Source organism: Fundulus heteroclitus, chromosome 21 (assembly GCF_011125445.2).
Source record: "Fundulus heteroclitus isolate FHET01 chromosome 21, MU-UCD_Fhet_4.1, whole genome shotgun sequence".
In the NCBI taxonomy this organism is placed as follows: domain Eukaryota; kingdom Metazoa; phylum Chordata; class Actinopteri; order Cyprinodontiformes; family Fundulidae; genus Fundulus; species Fundulus heteroclitus.
The window spans coordinates 34,621,626-34,634,459 of NC_046381.1; the positions used below are offsets into that span (position 1 = coordinate 34,621,626).

The 12,834-nt window shown below is 41.1% G+C and overlaps 1 protein-coding gene across 1 annotated transcript in view; it reads right to left on the reverse strand.

Moving 5' to 3' along the window:
• bmp6 (bone morphogenetic protein 6) overlaps positions 1-12,834 on the reverse strand; it is a 69,758-nt gene that overhangs the window by 26,035 nt on the left and 30,889 nt on the right. Inside the window, exon 2 of the mRNA XM_036124873.1 lies at positions 1,345-1,537. Within this exon, the coding sequence (XP_035980766.1) occupies positions 1,345-1,537 (193 nt within the window). The remainder of the gene's footprint in view (positions 1-1,344; positions 1,538-12,834) is intronic.

Consider the following 12,834-nt stretch of genomic DNA (forward strand, 5'->3'; position numbering starts at 1 on the left):
TTTTGGGGGTCAAAATACGCATTGCATTGGCAGATAATCTTATTTACCTGCAAAGTTTGAAGACAAATGCACAAATTTGAAGAAAATATTATCTACTTTTAGTTCCCTTTTTGGAGTGTAAGAGAATGAATAATTTTTTTTACTGCAATATTAAAACATTTTTTCATAGAAACAACACCAAAAACGTATCTACCAGAAGACCAAAGAATTTTACCCTACAAAAATATTCCTTACATTATTGGTGTAAAAACAGCATTCATTTATTACCTATAGATTTTAAAACATTAAACTCTAACTCAGTCCTTATCATATTTGCCGATAGTTATTAAGAGCCACAGTGGGGGGACTGAAGAGCCACTTGCGGCTCCTGAGCCACAGGTTGCAGACCCCCGTGATAGACCAACAAAAAAACGACTGCACTAAAACGTTTGGAAAAGATTACATGGGCTCCATGATATCTGGCGTTCGTGTTAGGCCCCGTTTACTCTGATAACCTTTAACACAGGCATGAGTAAATTGCCTTCACAGGTCATCCTGCCTGGTAACAGAGTCCCCCCATGGGATTACAATCTCAGTACGAGAAGAGCTGCTGTTCTGTGATTGTTAGAGAACATCGGTGAACAAACAGCATCGGGAAAACCAAGGAACACAGCAGGGAGAAGTTTACATCAGCATTTGATCATAAAACGATATTCCAGGCTGTCAGCATCTGTTCAAATCCATCATCCGAACATGAAAAGAGTGTGGCGCTGCTGCAAACCTACGGAGATATGGCCATCCAGCTGCACAACAAGAGTGTGTATGATAACCCAAAGTGTCATCTAATGGCCCTAAAGCTAAACCTGTGTGGCGGCAGCATCATGCTGTGGGAATACTTCTCCCTCAGTAGGGATGGTTGGGCTGGGCGGATTTGACAGGAATAAGGATGGCTTTGAAAACAGAAAGAATATCGAAAATAAAGTGGTCCTCCTTCTTGAAGAGGACCACCTTCAAGAAGGAGGACGTCACACAACAAACAACCAGAGCTACAATCGAATGGGTAGATCTATACACACAGTATGTGCTGTTAGCTGAAGACTGAGCCGATAACATTTAAAAGGGTTTAGGATGCAATGATTTCTACACGGCACCAAATTTTTAAAAGTTTGCAAAACCATGACATTGTTTCAAGGCAGAAACTAGTTCAAGCGTGAGCACTAGTTCAATATTTAATCGTTTAGTAAAGCAAGCAGAGAAATGCTTCAATAGCCTGAAGAGGGGGAAAGGAGCTTTAAGGAGAAATCAGATCTTATTCATCACTTTTTAAAAAAAAAAAAACAAAGTGCCCCCTTGTGTTTGAGCTACCTGTCAGGGTGCTCCTTGACCACCTGGTAGACTTTGAGCAGAAAGGTGTCGTTGCGAAACGCCTGGCTCACGCACTCCTTGTAAAGGCGAAACTCTGCCGCCGTGATGGCCTCGCCCTCCGGGATCTGCGACAGGTTGAACTTGAACTCCTTGTGGTGGCGCCGGTGTGGGGAGAGCTCCCGGTCGTACTCCACTGCAGCAAGGCAAACACAGAAATTCAGAACGAAAAAAAAAAAAAGAGTTTAAAAAAGAAACTGTAGAATAAAACCCACGCTCATCATCTCACTTTTTTTTTTTTTTTTTTTTTTTTTTTAGAGGCTCTACTCTGTCCAGACATAATGACTCTAGGAATAAGACCAAAGTACATATTTACAAACAGGGATTTCCGTTTAAATACACAGCAGAGAATGATGAGCGGATATCCCTTCTGCAGACGCTGCTCTGAGGTCGACCGCGGAAGTCTTTCATGCATGTAAAACATGTGATTTACACATGAACTCTAATAGGTTTTGAGGCTTCCACTGCTCCGAAATAAATCCTCGTTATCGTCCGTTTGAGCGAGTGCCTGCAGCTTTTCTCAGCGCCAGCGACCCTAGAGGCGTCCTGCAACCGCTCCTGACAACGTGAGAGGACCCGACGCTCCCTCCCGTGTTCCTGGGAGCAACATACACCGTGACGATAACGTGCCGCTGGTTCCTTTCACAGGTGGGCGCCTTAATCCCGCTGTAAGGTTTACACAGCGAGGAGGAGGTCTGAGGGAAAACGGCCATGTTGGTGCACATTTCTCGTTTACAGGGAGACCTGAAACGCTCACGCCTGCATAAAGTTGTTCCCTGAGAACCCGGAGCGCTTTCACCGAGGCTGCTGACGGGAGCCAATAACGCTGGTTTGCGTGCAGCCGGGGTTCTTCTGTTAAAGCAGTGGTTCTCAACCGGTGGGGCGCGCCCCCCCGGGGGGGCGCCGACACTCTCCCGGGGGGGCGCGAGTAGGCTACAGGATGGGAGTGGAAAAAAACTGGAAAAAAAAAATTTGCACTTTTTTTTTTATCACTAAACTACTTTCATAAAAAGTTAAAGTTTTGTATATACATAACTCCTGAATAAAAATTAAAATGTGTTTGGACTGATTTAAAAAAAAAAAGTTTTGAACAAATTTGATTGTTTTGTCGATAGTGAGCACAAATGCAGGTGATAAGCGGTTTTCATCCGGGTTTTTCGCGCATGCGCGCCGGACTGGAAGGAAGCTGACGAGTTCTCGGCATATTTTTCTTCTTTAGATAACGTATCACAAGATCGTTTTAAGAGTAAGTTGATGGTTGATGGTATCATATTGCCAGATTTATACAGCAAATGCCTGAAGGGACGGAGGGAGTCTGTGAAATGCTGGCCAAGGCTTGTACGACGACATAGCTAGTAGCTTAGCTGCCTTATAAACACGGCAGCCAATACACATGAGAGAGCATGGAACCATGAACCCACTGGACGGCTAAGAATTATTTTATATCGGGACATAGACACCAGCAACCCCCGCGACCCCATGAGGGATTAAGCGGGTCAGAAAATGGATGGATGGACGTTCAGACATGTTTGTTTAACATCAGAAAGCGGACACACAGCAGATACACAGCGCTTCAGCAAAGAGGACGAGCCGCCCGGTAGGTAAACAAATATTGTTCACTAAGGATTATTTCGGTGTTTTTGTCCTATTAATCCTTTTCACAGACTCATGCCAGAGGGTTTGCATACATTGTACATGTATGTATATTAAAAAAAATCGCCGTAGTTAGCAGCTGTAGTGCAGACCGCGGTGAAGTTAGCTTGACATTGGACATTCAAGCTCCGTGGAGTCAGCGGGATCTAGCTCACGGTTGATCCGGTTGAAGGACTCCGATTTCGGCCAGCGTCTCTCAGCTGCTCCCTTCTCCCATACGCGGTGGGACCGTCAATAAATCTGATTTGATTTTTGTTTCTCAAGAGTTCTCCGCTGACTCCGCGGAGCTTGAATGTCCATGTCAAGCCAACTTCACCGCGGTCTAGTGCAGGCCAGAAAGTAGCGCTACATACTTGGCCGAATGATTAAAAGGTCCGAAAGAAATGGGATACATTCGTAAAAGAAACGCAAAAGGACTGGATTGCCAGCAGTGACAAAAGTGTTTTATGCAATTGACACTTCACAAGCGAGGATTGTGAGGGGTACTTACAATGGAGCATGGCTCTATGTCTTAGCAACGTTAGATATAGTCTCCTCAGGTTCACCTTGTTCAAACTCCGTTTCTTCGTATATATATTCGGTATCTGAGTCGCCGATGCTTGAGGGGGAGTTTGAAGATGTATCAGACATTTTTTTAATTTATTTTTTTGTACGTAGAGTAAGAGTTAATAAAATTGAACAAATCGGTAGCAAAAGACGTAGTATTTGCAGGCTGATGCACGGTAGTTCTGTTTGTGACGTCGCATTCCGGAACAACCCGAATGCAGAACGTTCGTGCTCTTTCGCTTATACAGCAAGTTTTATCAAAATTACTTCCAAACGGCGCACATAATTCACATATAATATACATTTCTTTACTCTGGTGACTATTTGAATGCATCTGGCAAAAAATACGTTCAGTCCAAGAGTTAGACTAGTAATGATAATAGGCCAACTGATGATAATAATAATGATAATATTAATAACAACAACAATAAAGCATGTAACCTCATAATTATATAGCAATAGCCTTGTAATAATGATAGGCATATACTACTCATAATAATAATAATAATAATAATAATAATAATAGTAGTAGTAGTAGTAATAATAATAATAATAATGCCTGCAAGCTCACATTAGAAGTCTGGTGCTACTGCCAATTATAGCAATAGCCTAGTAATGATGATAGGCCTACTGATGATGATGATGATAATAATAATAATAATAATAATAATAATAATAATAATAATAATAATAATAACAAAAAAAAGCATGTAACCTCACAATTATATAGCAATAGCCTAATAATGGTGATAGGCGTACTGATGATAATAATAATAATAATTATAACAAAAAAAGCATGTAACCTCACAATTATATAGCAATAGCCTAATAATGGTGATAGGCCTACTGATGATGATGATGATGATGATAATAATAATAATAGTAATAATAATAACAAAAAAAAAGCATGTAACCTCACAATTATATAGCAATAGCCTAATAATGGTGATAGGCCTACTGATGATGATAATAATAATAATAATAATAATAATAATAATAATAATAATAATAATAATAATAATAATAATAATAATAATAACAAAAAAAAGCATGTAACCTCACAATTATATAGCAATAGCCTAGTAATGGTGATAGGCCTATACTACTCATAATAATAATAATAATAATAATAATAATAATGCCTGCAAGCTCACATTAGAAGTCTGGTGCTACTGCCAATTATAACAATAGCCTAGAAATGATAATAGGCCTACCTACCGCTACTGATGATGGTAATAATAATAATGTGGGCCTAAAAATAATAGCCTAGGGCTATCTATCTATCTATCTATCTATCTATCTATCTATCTATCTATCTATGCAAGGTAGAGCGGGGCGGGGCGGGGGGATGGGGGATCTGGGCGGGGGGCACTGGGGCCCCAACTGCAACGAACCAGCTTTGGGGGGGCCCAGCTTGCAAAAGGTTGAGAACCCCTGTGTTAAAGTAACCGCTTCACGCTGCCATGTCGTCATTTTGGTACGAAACAAACTGCAAAACTATGTGCTTTACCCGTAATTACAAGAATTTACATTCCTTCCATTTATTTTTCTCATTTTGTTGAGCCACAATCTTCAATGTATTGTATGCATGGGTTTAATATGGCAGACCAGGGGTCAGCAACCTTTACAACCCAAGGAGCCATTTTTACAATATTTACTACAAGAAATATGCTTAGATTTTTAAATAAAAGAGAAAAAAACTATTTTATAAGATTGGTAAATAAAGGAAAGCATTGGATTCTTACATATACTGCAAATAAAGAACTAAAAGTAAGTAAAATTTTCTGGAAATGATTGAATTTGCTCTTGATTTGAGCAGGCAAGTTTAAATGATCTCCCTGCGGAAATAGATTTTCACACTTAAAATAAGAACAACTCATCTCCATCATCTAATTTCAAGTGCAGATATCCAATTATCTTATTTTAGGGGTCAAAATACACATTCCATTGGCAGACAATCTTATTCGCCTGCTAAGTTTGAAGACAAATGCACAAATTTGAAGAAAATAGTATCTACTTTTAGTTCCCTTTTTGGAGTGTAAGAGAATGAATAACTTTTCAGAGGGCTTTCACCGAGGCGTCCCTCATACGCTGCATCCCGGCCAGAGACACAAACACGCTATCATCATCTGCAACCCGGCTTCCAATCAGCGCGGGGACGCTCAGTAACCCGCGGTTTCACCACAGCCGTCTCTAACTGCAGACTCACTGAGAGCCTTTCCACCAGCTCAGCTTTTCACCCAATAAAACCGCTTTTAGGCTCTCACCCCGGGGCCACTGCTTTTTTTATTTATGTTTTTTTGGGTGGGATGTGGGGGGGGCACTTATGTCACCTTCCTTGGTGAGACTGCGTGAAGAAATGATACAACTCTGAATTTGGTGGGCTTGGTTTTGTGAAACCGAGTGACTAAAAACAGTGGGAAAGGACTGGCCTGGTCCCGCGTCAAGCCAACATCATCAGTTTACCAGCAGCCGTAAAGCATCCTAATTAGATACGCCGAAGTTTGTTGCTTCAGTGGAGGTTTATGCGGTAGATTCTGTTGGCCAGACTCGGCAAACTCCCCCAGCCGAAAGCAATACTTAGAAAACATTAAAGTGCCTTGCAAAAGTATTCACACTGACGGAGCTCTTTCACATTCTCACAAGCTGCATTGGGATTATAAGTGTAAACAAACCCAAGGCAGCACTAATCAGGAAGTAGGAGGTACGGGATGCATGGTTTGCAATAGGGCTGAACAATTAATCGCATTTTCAATGTAATCGAGATTTAAAAAAACGCAATTTCCAAATCGCGGAGTCTGCAATTTTTGGCTATGCAACAATTAGGGAATCAGACACGTCCTTTAGCTGTCGGTAAAATGTTTAAAGTGGGTTTGCCTCCACATGGAAGGGAAGACAGTTGCAGCAGTGAGATAATCTAATTTTATTACTTGTTTTAAAATTTGTATAATCATACAAAGCATTAAGTACAGGTCAATCAGTTTAATTCATAGATTTGCTTGTTTGTTGCACTTATTGTTCAACAAGGATTGATGTCCAATTAAATTAAAAGCTGTCCTCTTGAACAATATTCTGATTAATTGAAAAATTAAAAGTTCTTGTTTTAAATAGTCCTTGTTTACAAACATCTTTATTTAGAGGCCATTTTTGTTGCTTGTGGTTAATGCAGAGAAAAGTAAAAATTGCAATTTTGGTTGAAATATATTGTAGGCAGAACGCAATCATTTCTGCTCTGAGTTTAGATGCTGTGGGTCTTTTAGCAACTAATCTGCACAGCGAGGAAACAAATTGATTTGTTGTTTGTATATGTTTGAAAAGACATGATAAATTAAACTGGGGGACAAAATCGCATTAAATCGCAATATTAAGAAAAGAAATCGCAATTAGATTATTTTCCAAAATCATTCAGCCCTAGTTTGCAACACATTTTACAAACAAAAACCTGAAAAGTATCACATGCATTTGTGTTCAACCCCTTTTACTCTGATCTGCCTAAATAAACCCAAACAGGCAAACGGCCAACATGCGTGCGGTTTTATCTCAGTGCACACACAGCTGCTTCGTAAAAGGCCTCCAAACATCAGCTAGGGAACATTAGTGATCTAACAGTAAAGGTGAAACATGGTGGTGGCTGAATCGTGCTGTGGGAGTGCTTTCATCCAGCAGCAACAGGGACCTGGTCAGAGTTAAAGAAAACCTGCTAGAGGTTGCAGAAGACTTTAGGACTGTGGTGGAGGTTCACCTTCCAGCCCCAGAAATACAGCCAACGCCCTTAAACAAATGGTTTACATCAATGCGCGTAATGTTTTAGAATGACCCATTTGGAGCCAAGATCTAAATCTAACCGAGACTCTCTGGAAAGTCTTGAAAATGAATGTTCAGAGATACTTTGAAAGGATGAGTGGGCAGGGCTGGTAAAGACATACCCTGAATGACGTGTGCCTCCATAACGTATAACGCTTGGAGAGGTGAGCACGTTTTTCAGGTTTTTATTAGTAAAATATTTCTAAAATTCATTTTCCTTCCATTTAACAGACACTGCGTTGGTCGACCGCTTAAATTGCTAATAAAAACTTTAGGTCTGCGGTTCTAACACCATAACATGTGAGAAAGGTTCTCATCTAGAAGCAGCCTACAGTCGGGAACCACCGTGGACACACATCTGCCTTGATAACATGATCAGTTTTACAGCGTATGCAGCTGAAACCTCAGGGAGAACTTTTTAATTTGTGCTTCAGCCAGAAACGTTGAAACGTTTCTGGTAATTTTATGATGTGGAGACCCGCCCTATGTGACACGTTCTGTTCCCAGAGCGTGTCACACAAGATAAAACTGTGCTAATGTGAGAACACTGGAACCAGTCAGGCTCTCACAGAAGTGCCAGCCACGCCTTGGACCCACACCCAGGAAGGTCAAAGCACCCCCCCCCCCCCACTCCCCAGGCGCTTCCAGCTCTCGTGAACTTGAGCAAAGAACCGAAGACATGTCACTCAAGGCTTTCATGCATAATGCATCTCTGCGTTGCTAAAAAAAAAAAACCCGGGTCAAAACAAATTTTCATCAGCGAAACATCTCGGTTTACGCCTCTCTCTGCGCTGCGAAGGTTTTCCGCTGGAGCGCAGGAAAGCACCGGTTGAGAAAGGAGATGTTATTCCCATCAGCGTCGCTGAGACTTCTATCAGATGTGACAGTGATCGTTTCATCGTCTTACTCCAAAAGCTGCCCACACACAAACACACACACGCACACATCGTAGGGACTGTGTGCGATAACAGCTCAGTTTCTGCGTTGACGGGTAGATCGATCCGCAAAGTCTGCGTGTGGAGACCTCAATCAGAGGTCATGCTACGCTAAATGACTTTACAAGACTCACTGAGCACCCCTGGGCTTGAATACAAACAGATTGAAATTTTATACTCCCCCATTTAACATTCTTGCTACTTTCTGGCTAGAACGCTTTGATAAGCCATGGACTTGTATGAAAAGTTTTTTTATGTTTTTATCTGTATGAAATTAGGTTTGACAATTGCTAATTGGACAGAAGTATAACTTAAATGTCAAATAATTATTAGACCAGACGGGCATCATCTTGGTGAACAGAGAAAAAGCGCTTTTTGCTAAGCATCATTGCACTGATGCTCAGTAAAAGGTATGCAAGAGCTGGGTTGATGAGTTCCCACAGGAAGCCTTGCATTGACTGCAGTATTTGCTGCTGTGTGGTGCGTACAGTAATGCAACAGTCTAAAATCCCTGTTTGTCAGTGCACACTGCTGGTCAGCTGGCTGAAAGAAAGGTCCTGCCTCATTTCATCTTTTAAAATAATGGCAAATTCTGCTCTCTTTGCAGGTGAAGAAGCAGACAGAGGATGGTGTATCATTGTCTCCATCTTCACTCCTCTTTCTCTTTCACCTTTTCTCCTTTTTTTCTCTTCTACCTTCTTGATTTAGTGTCCATATAACATGAAATATTCCCTGCATAAATTATAATAAAGCTACTTGCATGTATAAATCAAGCGGAACACTGTGGCGAAAGCGGTACGGCTCCGCTTATTTAAGTAAAATCTGTTGGGCTCTTTTTTGGCATTAAGACAACAATTTTTATTGCCACATTGCCAGACAGGACACTATTAAAACAAAAATAAATAAAAAAAATAATGGAAAATTTGGCTGATTGGAAATAGCTCTGATTGCAAAAACCATAGACGGTTAGAAGCTGGAAAGTAAAAGAGGACCACCACTCTTAATAAGTTGGAACAGCTTTAAAACTATATCTATTATCTATGAAGCAGCCAACTGCAGGGTGGCTTATCGAGCGGAAAGTCAGAATAATTAATAAGGGGGAACAAGATATCATGTTGTGAAATATTATAACATAAATAAATGTGTCGTCAATGTAAGGCCTGTCCATAATCCTCCCCCTCATGTTTTGGGAGATTTCCTGAGATTTTCTTTCATGATATTACACAATGAAACGTCTTTGAGGTGTTGCTTTAAAGGGGACATATCATGCTACACAATTCTTCAGTTTCACATTGAAATCGTTCAGTTTTGGTCGATATAAAGTGGAACTGCAATGCTTTGGTCTAAATTCCTCGTTATTGTTCCCCCACGTTACCTCTTTTTACCCTGTCCTGAGGAGCGTCTGAGAGCAACTCTCCTTGGGCCTGTCTCTTTAAATCTGAAGGAGGAACTTCCCGCCCTGCCACCTGGAGGGGCAGGGCGTTCCACTTCATACCAATCAGCCATTTTTGTAGTCTGCTGGGGGACGGTGTAAGGAATTGTGTGGGTTAATACACCCAACAACCAAACATTTTGAGTTATCCACTTGTAGCTTCGGCTTCCTTCAGCTTGGACTAAAATATCAGTCCAAGAAATAAAAATGTCAGATTGGAGAAATAGCTTAGCCGGAAGTCCATGACCTTGTTCAGCATTTGCTGAAAGTGATACAAAATTCCTAAATATTTTTTCTCATCATTCTGGCATTCAGCAAATAGGAATAATTTAATTATCTCAAAGGACCAGAAACAGAAAAGGCGTAACTTGATTTACTGTCAGTTTGGAAAACAGGTCACATCTCTTTTTATACAGTGGATGTTAATATCTGGTTTCAACTGTAATTGGGAAAGTCTTCGGTAAACTGTGTAAGAAAAGGGCAGGCATGAAGGAGACTGGATAACAGACCACGGCGCATTGCACAACTCAACCTCATATCAATGACACAAAGGAAAAGTTACGAGAGCCAGTCAGTGAAAAGCAAATATTTGGACTTTGGTACCAAATACAGAGTGAGACGGATTTCTTTCCTGACTGACAAATCCTGGGAATTCATTTACCTCACAAAGGCGACTCGAAGTCAAACAAAATGAAACGCAGGGTTTATGATCCTCCAATGAAGATGTCATGACGGTTACTCTAAATTTCCCGAAAGCCTCAACAAATTTTCTGGTAATTGCCGAGAAACGGCTTTAAAACCCCAATCCAAGAGGGGGAAAACTGTTTTCCCTCGGATGAAAAATGTGTACGCAGATTTCATTAGGCTTTAATGAAATTCACAGGACACGTTGCTTTAACGATTATTTTCCACCAAATCTGAACGAAGCCTCCAGGCACTCTGAGATCACTAAACAACTCACCGGCCCGCTCATCAATCAATCATTTTTGTTAATTTCAGAAAAGGGAGTCGTTCTAAGCAGACAAACAATTAAATCTATGAAACGCAGACACAGGCCGGGTCTCCCGTCTCACATTATGGCGGGTTTTTTTATCACTGCAGCCCTGTGCGAAGCAGCCTGGGAGCCGCGGCCTTCCTGGATAAGTAGCATTCCAGCTGCTTCTCCGCCTTCTCAGCTTGAATTTCGATTAAAATCCACCGAGGATTCGCGTTTAAAATCAAAAGGAAGTCTTCACACGGTGAGTGCAGGGAGCGTAACCTCTGCGCTTAATCCACCATGACTTGAGTTCTGAGACAGGAACGCACAAAAGGGAGAAGGGATCTAGGTTTCAGGATGATCCGGTGGGAGAGTTCACCGAAATAAACCAAACACGTCACAGAGAAAATACAAGAGTTAAAGAGTTCAATAAAAGGAAAAACGTCAATGTTTAGCCTTTCATTTCCATCGCCGCAGAGATACAAAGTGGCAGCCTGACAGCATCGGAGGAATTTTTATGAATCACCTCAACGGGGTGAAATCATCTGCTACGAGAAACAGCGCGGCGTACGGGAAGAGAAGCAAAGCAAAAGCAACAGCGAGCGAGGAAAGGGACGTGGACAAAGATGAAAGCACAAAGTTTTGGGCTTCGGACTGAGTCGTGACAGAAGGGAAAAGTGAAAGGGACGAACCAGGAGGCAGGAGAGGAAACGGTCGGCCTGGGCAGCTGTAGAAAAGAGGAGCACAAGAGATAGTTGCTGACAGGAAGAGAGTGAGTTGGAGGATTTGCAGATTCCCTTAAACATTTTGACAGTAGCTGTTCTCTCGTTTCCACCTGCGCAACATCTGGCTCCGCCGTCTGCTCTGCTGCTGCTGCTGTAGGTATCAGGGCTACCCACACACACACACACACACACACACACACACACACACACACACACACACACACACGCACGCACACACACACACACGGAAAGGGAGAGTCTGAGTAACTTTGCTTCCTTACGTTTCCATTTGGCTCATATTGACAACCTGAGTGCAACCATTTATTATTTTATTATGTCAATAGTGTAAAAGTTCATTGGATGACATTACGAACTGATTCAATTTTGATTACAAAAATAAAATCATATGAAATGTTTGGGAGAAATATTGTTCATTATTAAATGTCATTTTAATGCAAATGGGCAGTAGATGATTTATCTATCGAACTTTTATTCAACTAGAAAGCCCTCACAGAAACCTTTGACTAGACTTTAAAGATATATACGCAAAATAACTCGAGTCAGTCAACATGGGTGCACGGTCCCGAGCAGCAGTGGCGATCTTCACGAGGCTCCAGAATGAAATTTAAACTCTTCCAGAGACTGAAGCATTAAGATGTAGTGAACTCTGAAGATTACTCCATCATGACAAAAACCAGAGAACACAGATCTACCTAATCTATCTAAGTTTGATCAAAAAAACATCTCTGTACTCTTCAAACACTTATCACGTTATCATTTAGTTGTTGTTGTTTTTTTTTTTTTAAAAAAGTGTTAATTTGATAGGACAAAAGTTAGGTCCAGTAAACCAGTTGCATTATTTAAATTTTATTTTCATTAATTTATTAACATGTCAGCTTAATCCTAAACTTTGAGATATCTGGTGTCTGTAATTGGCCTAAACCCAAAAATCCGATCTTCTACCAGTTACTGAATGAACCAACTTAACCATTAGAGTAAGCGCTACCTGGTCACAATAACAACAGTTTTCAGTGTGTGTACTATTCTATCTCAGTTTAAAAAGGCTCCCGGTTCATTGTTTTCAGCATGAGGGAGGTTTAAGGAGCTATTTCAAAGGAAACTGCTTTTTGCGAGCCGTGCTGAGTTATGTCCACAGACCAGCGAGGCTCTAAGAGAGCGCAGAACAGAAGGAGGTAACAGAAAGGTTTCATCAACAGCAAATTTGCTCTGGCTTGTACTTTTGGGCTTATGGGGAGGACTTTGTAATGCTCAGATAATATAAATATAAATATATAAATATACATTCCCTGGCAAATAGAGGCAGGTCGATGACGTTTCACACCGCAATCAATGTATTTTGCA